The sequence below is a fragment of the Elephas maximus genome, chromosome 2 (assembly GCF_024166365.1).
Source record: "Elephas maximus indicus isolate mEleMax1 chromosome 2, mEleMax1 primary haplotype, whole genome shotgun sequence".
Lineage (NCBI taxonomy): Eukaryota > Metazoa > Chordata > Mammalia > Proboscidea > Elephantidae > Elephas > Elephas maximus.
The window spans coordinates 165,944,354-165,960,261 of record NC_064820.1 but is presented as its reverse complement, the minus strand read 5'-3'; the positions used below and the strand labels follow the sequence as shown (position 1 = coordinate 165,960,261).

General features: G+C 39.6%; 1 protein-coding gene across 1 annotated transcript in view; it reads left to right on the top strand.

Annotated features, from left to right (window-relative positions):
• Positions 1-11,869, top strand: part of DCTN4 (dynactin subunit 4) — a 32,476-nt gene extending 20,607 nt beyond the window's left edge. Inside the window, exons 10-13 of the mRNA XM_049874105.1 lie at positions 3,040-3,094; positions 4,116-4,223; positions 6,485-6,582; positions 9,201-11,869. Coding sequence (XP_049730062.1) covers positions 3,040-3,094; positions 4,116-4,223; positions 6,485-6,582; positions 9,201-9,414 — 475 coding nt within the window. The 3' untranslated portion in view covers positions 9,415-11,869. The remainder of the gene's footprint in view (positions 1-3,039; positions 3,095-4,115; positions 4,224-6,484; positions 6,583-9,200) is intronic.
• Positions 11,870-15,908: the final 4,039 nt, after the last annotated feature.

Genomic DNA, 15,908 nt, shown 5'->3' with positions numbered 1-15,908 from the left:
AGTAAAAAATATTTGTCCCTCCTGACAGATAAAAGTTTTAATATCCCTGGCATACAGAGTTCTACGAATTGGAAAGATAAAAAAGGAGGGAGGAGGTGGGGCAAAGGATTTGAACAATGAGCTTATACAGAAGAGGAAATCCAAATGGCTGACAACTATATGGAAAGATGCTGAGATTTGATAGCAAAAGTTAAAAAAATAAATAGCATCTAGCACTAGTGCAGATGTGGGGAAGCCCATGTTTGCAAACATTGTTGGTAGGATTGTGAATTGCTGGACCCTGATCTGGAGAGTGATGGGGAACATCAAGACAAATTACATAGTCCTGAACCAGCAATACTATCTCAGGAATCTATTCTGTAGAACCTAAAGCACCAGTATATAAGGGTATATTTATAAAGATGTGTCATGTAACATTTTAGTGGCAGCGAGTTGGAAATAATTTCTCTGTCAAGCTGATTAAACATCAGCAGGGAAATGATTAAATTGAGTTGCACTCATCCTACAGAATATTATGCAGCAATTAAAAACAAGTCACTGGCAGACGAGAAGGTGGAGAAGGTCAGGCCTAGTGAGTTAGGAGGAGCTAGAAAGGCCCGGTATGAGGTCTGTCACTTATTGCACCTGTCTAAACTTTAGTTCCCTCATCTCTGAAATGCGAGTAACCCCTGTGCTTCCTCCCTCTCAGGGTTGTTGAGAAGAATCAAATGAAATATTATGTGTACAAATGGTTTATGCTGTAAATCACTATAAAACATGTTGCATTTTCCTAACCACTGTGGTTTAGTACATGACTGGTTAGGAATGAAAAGAGTGACAAAAATGGCCATATGAAGTCTGGTACAAGCTCCTTTTTTCATTTAAGAATTGTAGTCATTACAGAAGCTCTGAATGGCAGACAGTGTTTAATATCAGTTTCTTAAACTTGCTTTGAGAAAAAGTGCTCTTTTCATTACAACCTCAAAAATAAAAAGACAGACAACCCAGTCAGAAAAATGAGCAACAGAATTGAATAGTCATTTCACTAAAGAAGATATACAAATGGCAAACAAGCACATGAAAAGATGCTCGTTAGCCATTACCCACCAAATCCAAACTCGTTGCCCGTCGAGTTGAGTCTGACTCATAGCCATTAGCCATTAGGGAAATGCAAGTCAAAACCACAATGAGATACCACTTCACCTTCACTAGGATGGCTGTTATCAGAGGAGCAGAAAATAACAAGTGTTTGCCAGGATATGGAGAAATTGAAACCCTCATCCATTGCCAATGAGAATGTAAAATGGTACAGCTGTGGAAAAATTTGGCAGTTCCTCAAAAAGTTAAACACAGAATTACCATCTGACCCAGCAATTCCACTCCCAAGTATATACGCAAAAGAACTGAAAGCAGGAACTCAAACAGATACTTGTACACCAGTGTTCATTGCAGCATTATTCGCAGTAGCCAAAAGGCAGAAACAACTTAAGTGTCTATCAGGAGATAAGTGGATAAGCAAAATGTGGTGATGACATACAATGGAATATTACTTAGCCATAAAGAGAAATTAAGCCTGATACATGGTACAACGTGGATAAACTTTGAAAAGATTATACTAAGTAAAAGAAGTCAGACACAAAACGATAAATACTGTATGTTCCCACTTATATGAAATATCTAGAATAGGCAAATGCATAGAGAGGAAAGTTTATTGGTGGTTACCGAGGCGTGTGGGAGGGGGAAATGGAGAGTTACTGCATAAGGGATACTGAATTTTGGTGAAGGGTGATGAAAAAAGTTTTTTGAAATGGATAGTGAATATCATTAATGTCACTGAATAGTACATATAAAAACGGTTGAGATGGCAGACTTTTTGTTACATTTATTTACACACACACAAAAAAAGGTTTTTTTTAAGTGTTCTTTTCATCATGGCAGAATTGCCCGGGAATCTTAATAGAGATGCTCTGGCCACGTTTGAGATCTGCTGAATCCAAACCCTTAGTAGTAGGCTCTTGAATTTATATGAAGTTACCAAGTAATACTGATGGCCCCCATGAAAAATATCTGGTCTGAAGTTAAAATACCTTATTGCCTTGATTCTAAGGTGCATTTTTTATTTTCACTTTGTTTCCACAATATAAGATTTTGTCTTCCGTAATAAACCAATAAACCAAACCCATTGCCATTGAGTCAATTCCTGTGTGTTTTTGTTTCAGGCACTGTTCTAAGCACTTTTCGCATGTGTTCCCCAGTTTATTCTTTACAACTCTCTCAAGAGATAGATATTATTGTCTTCATTTTATGATTAAGAAAACCAAGGCACAGCGATGTTAGTATCTTGCCCCAAATCACATAGTATATAAAGGCTAAGCTGGGATTTGAACTTGGGCAGTTTTGAGTCTAGAACAAACACATCTAAGTGCAATATTCTGTTGTCTATTTGAGAGGCGGCATAGCATAGTGGTTAAAAGTAAGGACCCTGGAGCCACATTGCCTGGGTTTGAGTCTTGATTCTGCCACTTACCAGCATGTTATTTTTCCTCCGTATGTCTAGTTTCTTCATTTGTAAAATTGGCATAATTATACCTGTCTCAAGAGATTACTTGAGTTAATATTTGTAAAGTACTTAGAACAGTATCTGGCACATAGTGAGTGCTGTATAAGTGTTTGGTAAGTATGTGATAGTGTTAAAATCCATAAAATGTATTATTAAATCAGCTTTGGAGTCTAGAATCAGCTACCTCTTCAGAATTACACAAACTAATAAAATAAGATCTTAACAAATATATTTAATAAATGTATAAGGGAGACATCTGCCATGACATACACACATACAAGATCTAAACTAAAAGTAAACGTAAGATTTTACAAAGAACTTATTACAAATTTGGTTTCATATCATGTATTAAGTGCTTCTTATCACAGTGATGGTGCAATTATTTAAAATTCTTTTTCTGTAATATGTTCTAATTAACGTGAAATATTTTATTTGCTGCACTAGCTAAAAAATAATAAGGGATTCTGGCAAGCATTAATGCATATTTTTATCATACATAGCAATTATATCCCAGAAGTGAGAATCATGTCAATTCCCAACCTTCGCTACATGAAGGTTAGTACCTTACTTACTAACGGAAAAAGAAAGGATTGATCAAAGATGCATGAATGTGTGTATGTTGGTGGTTGTGTGTTTGGCACAAGAATGTGTGAACAAGGGATAGAAAAGAATAAAGTTGGGAATTATAAAGGGATTGAAACTTTAAATTTCTTTAGTCTGGGATTCCTGACAGCAGCATCTTTGGAATGTATGTATAAGGATCAGTGTGCATAATGTAGAGGTAGAATCATAGGTGGGGAAAGGAAAGGAGAAGATACTGGCCCCCACAGGCGTGGTTAGCTCCTCTTCTCCTGCTGGGGTGGAGGAGGGATTTTTTACCATCGTGTGTGTCTGTGTCTGTGTCTGTGTGTGTATGTGTGTTATACCAGCAATCAGCTAGATTTCTTCTTTGCTGGTGCCCTTTTCTTCCTTGGGGTCTCATTTATACTCCTTTCTACCACATGTACCCCAATTAAATTGTAGAATATTCTGCAACAGCCTCTTCAGCTCTTTTCTTTCATGATGTTCATGAAGACATCTCTATCATGAAGACACCTCTATCTGTAGTCCCTGTTCATGTTAAAGATTCTATTGCTTATCTCAAGGGAGTACCAAAAAAGGACAGATTATCATAGTTTAAGAAACATTAAAAGGTTTTTATAATCTTGCACCTTTTTTTTTTTTTAATGTTAGTAGCGCACGGCTCCCTTTTTCTCTTTATGAGGGCTCCCTTCTTTTCATGCTTTAAGTGGCAGCCTGGGTGGGGCAAGAGTTGTAAATTATTAAAAAGTCATGTAGCATACAGTCCTGAGAATTTCTGGACCTAGTGGCTGGCCCTTTCTATAGCATCAGTCCTATTTCCTTGGTGAAATAGCAGCTCCACAGAATATATAGTATAAGTAAAAATGGTAGGTTTTATTGATCAGGGGTAATCGAGGAGTGATGATTTTGTGGAATATTTGATGTAGCAACTAAGAAAGTAAATCTATGTGGCAGTATTACAGCATGTCTGAGAGTTGTTTTTCCTCTGGCCCAGGAGAGCCAGGTACTCCTGACTCTAACAAATCCAGTGGAGAACCTCACCCATGTGACTCTGTTGGAGTGCGAGAAGGGTGACCCTGATAATATCAATAGCACTGCTAAGGTAAGAAATATTTTGCTTCATTCTGACTGGCCCTGACTTTAGCCTCATTTGACCTGTCTTAAAGGACTGCACACTGTCTTTCATCCCCACATCCAAGTAGTCATCAAATTCTTTTGATTCCACCTCCTAAGTTTTTTACTTTATCCCCAAACAGACTCCCACGTCTTACCTGTACTGTGACAGTGACTCCCTAACTGATCTCGTAGTTTTTAGCCCATTCCCTATGTCCATTCCAGTCCATCTTCCATGTTGCTGCCAGGGTGATCTTTCTGAAATTATTGGCTTCCCCCTGACTTTGGGTTGAAGTCCAAACTCCTTGGCCTAGCATGAAAGCTCCCTAATGACCTCACCTCTGTCTGTTCTTCCAGCATGATCTTCTCCCAAGTCCCCACATTTACAGTCTCCAAATAGTACAGATTGATGGTTGTGATCCAAGCAGATCAGGGGGCTGTGAACTCTGGTACCTGGAGCGTTGCATATGCTATTCCTTTTCCCTCGAATGTGTCCCTCCTGTCCCCACCCCCCTAACACGCACCCACTCATCTCTTTGAATTTAGCACATACTTATTCTTCAAGGCTTATATAAAATACCATCTCTTTTTAGAAGCTGGTATGCCTCTTCTAGATTCCCTCAGCTTATATGAAATATAGACATAGCACTAACTAAATATCAAGGAGCCCTGGTAGCTCAGTGGTTAAGTGCTCAGCTGCTAACCAGAAGGTTGGCATTTCAAATCCATCAGCCACTCTGTGGAAGAAAGATGTGGCAGTCCGCTTCTATAAAGATTTACAGCCTTGGAAACCCTTTGGGGCAGTCTCCTCTGTCCTGTAGGGTCACTATGAGTTGGAATTGACTTGACAGCAACAGGGTTTAACAAAATACAATAATGGGTGAATATGACTCTTACTAAATGTTTGTTGAATGGATGAAATGTGGCCTTTCTACATTTTGTCATTTGGTGATTCATCTGGTACTTAAAATTTTAGATCAAGAACTTTTCTCTACATACCATCTATTGCTGATTCTTAATTCAGCATAGTACTTGTAACATTCATACTTAAAACTGCAGTCAGCCTGATATTCAAAACCCGTTGCCGTTGAGTCGATTCCGAGTAGAACTGCCCCATAGGGTTTCCAAGGAGCAACTGGTGGATTCGAACTGCCGACCTTTTGGTTAGCAACCATAGCTCTTAACCACTACGCCACCAGGGTTTCCATTTGGTAGAAAGGACCCCTGTATCAATACTTATTATCATAGAATTTCTTCACCCCCATTTTCTCTTTTCTTCTGCTAGTTTTTAATGATTTCACTTACTAGCATCACTTCCAAAGAGAGGATATGATGTTTATATCTATCCTTGCTCTTGTTTTAGAGAACACTAATAAGCACCTCCACTAAGGACAGAGAAAGAAATAAATGCCTGCTGCTTACAGCCAGCTTGTAGATTTTCTGTCCTTCTCTCTCTACACCTCCCCTTGCCACATTCATAGCCATAATTGCAAATTTCGTTGATACTGTTATCTGTCAACCTCTAACATAGCAAAGTTGAGGCCTAGTTACAACATAAGTCTGAAGGATTCTTAACAGTTTTTGTAATCATAAACATACCCAGCCTTCTCATTTCTGAAAATATCCAGTGTTGGAACAATATTTTTTTTTTTTTTTAAATGATGAAATGTTTCCGATACACCAAGAAGTATAGACTAATATACCAAACACCCATGTAACCCCGACCTTCCTAAGAAATAAAATACTAAAGACACAGTTCAGCCCCCATGTATCTTCTCCAGTTGAGTTTACCATTGCAGCCCCAATGAAGTAACTACTCACTTGACTTTATCATTCCCTTGAATTTCTCTGTTTTTATGCTTTTACTTGAAATGTATGTATTCTGAAACAGTGTTGTAAAACACCATGTCATTAATATAATGCTTTATGTTTCCTGAAACTTGCTGTTTACATACACAGTAAAACCTACAAAAGCCAGAACTTGTATAAGGCAGAAAGGAAAATAGTCGTAAAAGGAAAACTCAAATATTTTCCATTAAAACGAGCGTAGAAAGGTGGTAGGACTGCACCCTGTCAAAGGCAGAAAAGTTGGGAGACCCAGAAAAACAAGGCAGTCCTATCAAGTTCAGGCTCTCCCAGGTTTCACTGTGTATGTCTAGATTGATTCAGTGCCTGACTGTATTGCACTGAATAAACATACTACCACGCACTGACCCTTCCTGAGCCAGGCCTTTTCGTGTTGATCTCCAGGTGATGGTGCCTCCCAAAGAGCTTGTTTTAGCTGGCAAGGACGCAGCAGCAGAATATGATGAGTTGGCAGAACCCCAGGACTTTCAGGATGACCCTGAGTGAGTGATCTTTTTGTGACACCCCCTCCCTCACACACACACACCACCATTTATATATTCCAATTTTTTTACCTGGATTTAAAATAATTTTTTCTATTTATAAAAGCTAATACTGTAGAAAATTTGGGAAAATATAAAGCCATGAAGAAGAAATAAAATAAAAATTACCTATTATTAAACACCAGTAAACACCATTAACATTCTGGTGTTTGTCCTTCCAGATATGTCTTCCATCATTGAGATCATTCTGTAAATAGTTTTTTTGCCATTATTTTTTATTTAAATATTTTTATGTCTTTCCATGTTAATGAAAGTTTTTCAAGTGCATAATTTCTAATGGATGTGATATAGGGTGTAATATTCCATCCCTATCGAGTAACAGTTGGATTTGTTCCCACCTTCCCCCTTAGAGTAATTAATAGATTTTATTCTGTCATACCTAATAACTGAGAAGTAAAAAACCAAACCTTTCCCTGCATAGGGAATATACCAGTCAGAATTCTTTCTAAAGGCATAAATTACATCAATTATTTGAACAGAGAGAATTTAATACAAAGAACTGTTAAGTAGGTTAAACACGTTAAATGGGTAACTGAAAAAGTAAAATAGAACTCTAGAGTATCCCAGAGGTAGCAACTTTACGAAACAGCTACCACCCCTATGCTGAGGAAACAGAGGGAAATGGTTAGAATTATTAAAATTTAGCAGCTTGAAGGAGGAGCCATGTAGAGCTGAAACTCGGACCTCTGGAGACGCAGTGGAGGGAGTACTGCGTGGCTGGTGCTGACACCTCAGCAAGCTGGCAGAGGAATGCAAGAGCTGGAAATCTGCAAATGGATACTGCCACTTTTGGGGTGAAGAAACATAGCTGAAGTGATGCGCACAGAAATTACAAACAGGAAACTCGCAGAGAGGAGCAAGGCCTTTCTTCCTCCAGGCTCCTAGTCTCCTATTAGAGCCTCTGTTGACAGAGCCTGACAGGAGCCAGCCTACCAAGCAGAAATGTGTTTAGCAGAGTCCTGTGTCACAAAGCCAGGTATAGAAAGGTGGGTTTGGGGGTGGAAAACATTAGCTTAATAAATGGGCACAGGGACCATTTCAAGGTTTTTAGCAGAATGATTGAAAGTTCCCTCAGCAAGATAACTGGAGAGAAGAGAGAACCTGGAGAACCTGGGGAGAGTTGGAAAAAATAAAGTGAAGGTGAGATTAGTACAGTGATTACCAAATTTGGGTTAACTTGAGAAAACACCAGGGCAGGTTCTTTGTTTTGTTTTTCATTCTTTAGAATCCGATATCCCATCCCCAGAGATTGTCTTTAGCAGTCCTAGGTGGAGACTAGAAATCTAAAATTTTTTTAAAAGCTCTCCAGATATCAGTGGTTGCTTGGAAAATTAATAATGAGAGAGAACAACTTACTTTTTACTTTACACTGTTCTTAACCGTTTGAATTTTTTTTTTTTTTTTTTTGGCATATGAATTTGATACAAATCAAGGGTTTGGTTAATTAGTACAATACAAAATACATTCTCTGAAATCCTTGCGTTTTGCTGTCCAGACTCATAGTGACTGTGGTTGTGTCCTTAAATTGTATTAATTAGATACACAAGTTTGTTAAGCCAAGGTAAACTTCTGGAACAATATTCTAAAATATCATATATTCCAGCCAAAGTACATGACAGATTAATAGAAAAATGAGTTAATTACATTTCACAATAATGTATTTTATAGAACTTTAAAATATCTGGAAGTTAATACTGTAATACTGTATAAATATGCAAATGTTTAATTCTAGTAACTTTTCTTAGAGTACCTGAGTATCATTTGGGTAGTCAGTCAGATTCTTTTTATTTTGTTGCCCTTTTACTTACTGAAGCTAAGTTATTAAAGCACTTATGAGGGAAACCTGAAATGGAAACCTCAACTGGAGAGACTTTTTTCTATTCTTAAAATTCCTAATTTACAGAGGTTAGTTAAGAAAACCACTGATTTATTGAAATTCCCTTAAAACTCTGAGTTCTTAAAACTTCCCACAGTTCTATAGCTAATAAAAATGTTACCACCACATGTGCACAAAGATAGATGTAAAGGGATAGTCACAGCTGCATTGTTTATAATAGAAGAAAATTGGCCACAACATCAATGTATACCAGTTATGCTAAATATGTGATAGAATACTGTGCAACCATTAAAAAGAAAGATCATAGTCTATATATACCAATCTGAAAAGGTGTTTGTGCTATATATATTAAGTGGGGAAAAAAGTTATGAAATAATATGCCCCACTTGTGTTTTCTAAAACAGAAAAGTGTAAGTTCACAGAAAATGGTAGGCTAAGAACCAAAGCGTTGAGAGTTTTCTTCTGGAGGGTGGTGCGTTGAAGGGGAAAAGAAGGGAAAAGACTAACTTTTTTCCCTTTGAATTTTTTGTAGCTATATTTTAGTTTTGTAATAACAAAAAAAAAAATGAAAAGATCATCATTTTGCTGAAGAAACCTCATTGCTGGTAAATGGGGTAGTGGTCAGATCTTGTCTTCAGGGATTTCCTGTTATGACATAAAATGACTCGTTTAGTGGTTTGACAGACTTGTGACCTAATGCTGTGCTGATTTCCTCTCACAGCATTATAGCCTTCAGAAAGGCCAACAAAGTGGGAATTTTCATCAAAGTTACCCCACAACGTGAGGAGGGTGAAGTGACCGTGTGCTTTAAGATGAAACATGATTTTAAAAACCTGGCAGCGCCCATCCGCCCCATCGAAGAAAGTGACCAGGGCACAGAAGTCATCTGGCTCACTCAGCATGTGGAACTCAGCTTGGGCCCTCTTCTTCCTTAAAGGTTTCCACTGGTAGGCAGATCCCCGAGGACAGTGTCTACACGAACCTGTGTTAAAATATCAAAGCCACTGCTCCGTTAGGCCTTGTTTATTAACGATGTACCCATGCACTACTGAATCCTATTTTTAGGAGAGTGGGGGCATAGGCAAGGTATTAGGAACACAGGGAAACTGCTGTTCTTCTTGCTGTCCCTTCTGTAACACCGGTAAACGTGTGTCTCCCTCACCAATCCCTGCATGTTGAATAACAGCAGCATAGATCCATCCCAGGAAAGGGGACAGCTGTTCCTTGGAGTGGTGTAAGATTTACCACCTAAGACGCTCTGACCATAACATCTCCCAGTTTGATCTCACAAAGTGTCTGAATCTCATATATGAAACTTAGTGATAACCGCTTAAAGTTATAACCCAAAGGTGGACCTGCTCCTAATGGTTCAGTGTTGGTCTCAATGTACCAGCTGCTTTTTGCATTGCATTAATTATCTTCAGTCTGAACATGTCCCCTCACTTTCCATCTTGGCTCCCATCTTGCCATAAACTGCCATTTGACCAGACCAAAAAAAAAAAAAAAATAGAATCATCACATTGTCTTTAGCTTTGTGATGATTAGAACAACCTGTGAAATTCTTGAGGCACTCTCATTTGCTCTCTTAATGAAAACAGAACAGGACACTTTCATTTATTGATTGCTCTGAATTTTTTTCCTCAGTAGACTATGAAACTTTGTCTTTTAAGAAGAATTTGAGAAGCAGATAATTACCTGTTTTGTCAAGGGGGTGGCAAATTCTGTTCATTTAAATATTGCCGTAATATCCAGGGACTAATACTGCCACAGGGAGGCAGTCCTGGTATGTCTTACTCCCTACCCACTCTGCTCTGCTTCTTGAACTCCATAAATTGTTCAGAGTATTTGGGATCTGGAAAGAGTCCAAAAGAAACTTGAGTGAACAAGTTCACTCCAAGAATGCAGAAAACATTTTAAAGGTTAGATTTTTTTTTAGGCATCATCTGAATTACTGTTCTTTCTGTTGATTTGAAAGAGAAATTTGACAGTTACATACAGTTTTTTGAATCCAAAACTAGATAGGAAGAAAGAGAACCTTTTCCCCTTCCTGAAGTTATGACTTTTATCGTTTGGTGTGTCAAGTAAGACCATTTTGATTGTAAACTATAAAATTAGTTCAGCAGATAGGCCAGAATGCTGGCCAGACAGCACACATGCTGTTTCCCTTGGTATTCCGAAGTTGGGTTGCTAACCTTAATGTCTGTGATGTTTTCTAAAATGAAATTTGACAAAGTATACCACCAGCTGCACTACATTTTCAGTAAATGCATTGTTAGCAAGTGGCCAACAGACATTTGGGGGAAAGAGAAATTTCCTGTTTACCCTGGTTTTTAATTTGAAGTCTTTCGTTTGAAAAAAAGAAAAAAGATAAACTGTCATCTAGACCACAGACAGGACAAAGTAACTTGTCAGCTCCCCCTTGAAAGATAGAAGCATTTAGGAAGCCTTTGAAAGACACTAAATTGTACTCTTGAGGTCAAGTCAGTTATATGAAACAATATTCCTACAGAGTAATATATATGCTGCAGTGTAAGAAAAAATGACTTGTATCTATGACAGTGTTCAGTAGGGTTTAGCCTCTTAGGACTTGGGGTAGGGGTTGGATAATGACAAACTTTCAGACTATAGGAAGAGTTTTAAGTTTTTGTAACCCCACAGGGTGTCAGAGTAATTTTTTTTTTCACTACCTATTAAAGCCTACTATGAAGCCACTGCTCCATAATCGCCAGTGAAGGAAATGGGCATCAGGGTAGAGAATAGCTTCATATGTTTACACATTTGCATAGCCTGCACACGGTTGTATGTCATGTGTTTATGGCAGAAAGCCCGTGTATATTCCCTAAAGTAATAAGGTAATGGGTCTCATACCCCCACAAAAACACTTTTTGGTCATAGAATAAGAATTTCTTCAGAAGCCAAATTAACTTGCAGAATAACAGAGCCATGGGTTTAATGTTTCCTCCAGATAGTTTTTAGTATAAGCTGGTATTTTATGTGTGCACAGAAATGGTTCCTGATTCAGCTGGTGAATTAGGAGTTGTATTTGTTGCTTTTTTATGTTAGATCAGGGGTAGGGTTGTTTAATGCGTAGTCAGTGAGGACCACTACAAGGGAATTAGATGCTGTTAGCACTTGAAACTGTAAGTTTTGGAAACTTAAGTCTAAGTTAATTCAGATTTGTGATTCTATTAACCCACTGAAGTTTTCTTTTGTTGCAAAAAAAAAAAAATAGGTGTCATGCGCTAAATGTCATCCATGTTTGTGAAGAAGCATCTTCCTTGGTCCCTTTTGGGAATAAGAGGCACTCCTTCTTGATGTTTATTAATGACAGGTTACTGTTTTGCCTTATTGCGTAACTTAATGTAGTAAAATAAAGCAGATGAAACTTGAGTGTGTCTTTTGTTTGGGTTCATGAAGACCGAACCAGCACAGCTCACAGTCAGAAGATGGGGGAGAATCAAGAGCACTGGTATATGAAAATCAGTGGGCCATGCTGTCTTCTACCATTTCTTTAAATGAACTAAACTAAAACTTCATATCAGATTAGTTCACCGGAACATTATATAGGTAAGCCATTATATAAATGCTGTTTTGTTCTCTACCAGCTTTAATCCTGGGTCATTGCTCCCCAAAGATATCCTTCCCAATATACAAAATAGTCCAGTCCGACAAGTAGCCACTCACCTTCGCCTATACCCATATATTCTTCCCTCCTGTTACTCTAGATGAATTGTTCATGCCCCTCCTGTCTAAAGCCAGTCTCACCACTTCATGCACTAGATCCCATCCTTGTGCCTATTCAGGGATATCATGTCAGCAATTGCTGCCACCCCCACCCCCCCACGCCTCTTAATTTTTCCCTGTCCTGAATCAGTTCCATCAACATCCTCTGATTTTCTCATCTTAAAAAAAAAAAAAAGCTGACCTCATACCCTTCTGCCGTTTACCTCCATTCCTCTACTTCCTTTAATACAAAACTAATATCAACCAGTTCCTCTCTTCGCATTCTCACCTGAACCCATTCCAGTTATGCTGTTACCCCTACCACGTCACCAAAACTGATCTCGTCAAGGTCACCAAAGATCTCCACATTGCTAAATAGAACTGCCAAATCTCAGTTTTTATCTTCTTAACCTTCCAGTAGAATCTGACAGTTGATCTCACCCGTCTCCTTGAGACTCTTCGCGTGGTTTCCAGGACACCTGGTTTTCTTTCTACCCCGCTGGCAACTTTTCTTCCATATCCTTTGCAGATTCTTCCCCGTCTCCTCAGCCTTGACACGAATCAGGTCTTGCTTCTTATGCATCTTTTCTCTCTACACTCTTTAAATGACCTCGCCCAGTTTTCAGGCCATCTCCAAATTTGAATGCAAACTCTGAAATATTCTCTGATAATCCAAAACCACAGCCTGAATTTTCCCTTAGCACATCTGCCTCTCCTGTAGTTGTCCCCAACTAAGTGGCAACTATATCCTTCCAGTTGCTCAGATCAAAAACCTTGGCATCACCTTTGACACCTCTTATATGCCACATCCTGTTAGCCCTACCTTCAGACTGGCCACACTATCTCCACCATTACTATACTGGGCCAAGCCATGATCTTCTTCCTAGACCCTTAGGTTCTTAACGTAGTATCCAAACTACTTTCCCTGAAACCACCCTGATCTTGGCCCATACTCTTTTAGTTAGTTTTCTCCTCAACAGCCATCTCTTCTCTGCTTAAGACCCTTGAAAGACTTCTTAGCTTGCTCAAGTGAGAAATACAAAGTCCTTACAATAGCTTATGAGGTATATGATCTGAGACCCAGCTCTTACCCCACCTCCACAAATTCATCTACTACTCTTCCCCTCATGCTCCACCCCAGCCACTCTAGCCTTGTTGCTGTTCATGAAACACCCCAGGCAGACTCCCTCTCAGGGCCTTTGCCTAGAAAGCTCTTCTCCCAGGTATGTGCATAGCTCACACCCTCACCACATTCAGGTCTTTGCTCAAAGGTTTCCTACTTAGGTCCAATTCAGTCCTTCTTAGGTCTAGTCTCAGTATCTACTTAACCTTCTATAAACATATTTAAGGGAACCCTGGTGGCACAGTGGTTAAGAGCTTGGCTGCTAACCAAAAGGTCGGCAGTTCAGATCCACCAGCTGGCTCCACGGAAACCCTATGTGGTAGTTGTACTCTGTCCTTTTGGGTCACTGAGTCAGAATCAACTTGATGGCAGTGGGGTTTTTTAACCCTATTTAATGTTGCAAACTCCCATTCTCTAAACACATTCTCCATCCCACTTCTTTTCTTCATTGTTTTCCATAGGACTAATCATCCAGTACACTGTGTTTGTTTATTTTCTAGCTCATACTGGAATACAAGCTCCATTAGACCAGATGTTTTGTTTTTTCTTTTTTTAATTACAGTATCTCTGCAGAGCATACAGCAATGTCTGGCAATGGTAGACACCCAGTACTTGACAAATAAACAACAGCATTCTTTTCCGTATTTATATAGCTTTTGCTCTTTTATCTTTTTAATGTAATACACTCCTGAGAGGGAGTCTGCCTGGGATGTTTCAGGAACAACGAGCAAGCTAGTGTGGTTGGGGTGGAGTGAGCCATGGGGGGAAGAGTAGTAGATGAATTTGGGGAGGTGGGGGTAAGGGCTGGGTCTCATATATGTATCTGTGGTGGTGCAGTGTTTAAGCGCTTGGCTGCTAACTGAAAGGTTAGTGGTTTGAACCCACCAGCTGCTCTGCAGGAGAAAGATGGGGCAGTCTGCTTCCATGATGAATACAGCCTTGGAAACCCTACAGGGCAGTTCTGCTCTGTCTTCTGGGGTTGCTGAGTTGGAATCGACTGGATGGCAAACAAGTTATACTAAAAAGGTAAAGATCTGTACACACGTGCCTCTTTTTGTCATAAGCCAAATGTCTTAACTGCTTTGTGGTTTTTTTTTTTTTTTTGCTGTAGTGTTTTCTCTACCTAGAATATTCTTCCCTCTCTCTGCATCTCTTCCAGAATTACTTTTCTGTTTCCATCTCTCCCTATTTGCCACCCAGATATAATCTTAATCCATAGCACTTTACCCCTGCAGGGCATTTACCTCTTCTGTATTATGGGCTTTTGTATGTGTCAGGTCCCTGAAATGGACTGCATACTCCCTGAAAGCCAAATCCAGCCCTCTTTGTCATCTCTTTCTCCTAAACTTCATTCCAGGGGCCCCCTGGATCAAACTCAAAATATCAAAGAGCTAAATCACTTGCTGGATTGTAGTTCATAACTTTATCCTAATTTAAATACATCTCATTGCATGGGATGCAAGGTATTAACTTTAAATGTTAAATGCAAGTGACATTAAGTAAAAATCACATGATAAAAAAATTGTTTCCTTCTTAGGTTTTATTTTGTTTTGCTGCCCTTCTGGTTAAATCAAGGAGAAAGTATTGATAATATCATGTTTCTAACATCTGATACTTCCTCAATTTTTTTAACAGACTTGTGGCTCAGAGCTTTTGACAGGCAACAGTAGCTACTTACTAAATAACATTGTTTTATTCCCATTGTATTTTTTAAGGCTACATCTAAGCGTGTGTAAAAACAGAGTGGAGGTGGTGTCTGACCTCCTCTAAGTTCACTTGGGGGAGGGAGAATCCAGATCAGCAGCCCAAGGCTGATTCCTATGAGGTAGGGGTCGTACATGCCTCCTCTCTCCGCCAGTTCTCCAACCGTCCCTCCCATGGCACTCTCTACTTCTCTACTAGGCTGAATAATTCATTGCAATGGCCACACAGAACTCACAGACGATACTCACGATTATGGGGTTTATTAGGGAAGTAACAGGTTACAATTCAGGCTTAGGATACAGTTCTTCTATCAGGACAGGCTCTTCCCAGCCATGCCCATTGGCATGCCTCCGGCCCGGCCCTCAGCCTCTACCCTGCTCAGGCAAGTGTTACAAGGCTCTTTTAGCTCTGCCAATAAGTACCCAGAGGCACCCCACTCCACCAGCAAGCCTCCTGCCCAGAAGCACTCAGCTTTTTCACTCCATGGGCCAGGAAGCCCACCACACCATGTACTGGACTCCCTTGCCGGTCTCTGCTGCTATAACATCTCCAGGCTCCAGGAGCTTCTCGGCACAGGAACCCTGGATCCAAAGGACATACTCTGCTCTTGGCTGTTCTTCCGTTATGGTGGTGGGATCCTCTCTTTCCCACTTCTGGGGTGGCTCATTTCAAGCCCAGCAGGATGGCAAAACCCCTCCTTAGGGCTCCATACACATTTTGGTCCCACCCAGTCATTTGTGGGAGTTACAAGGCCATGGCAAGCAAGGCCACACAAAAGCATTCCATCACATTGTAGCATGCGATACAAGTTGTTCATTTACAGTAGTGATGGAAATTTCCCTCTTAAATTTAAGTAAAATGAAGTAACTTAGGAGTTCC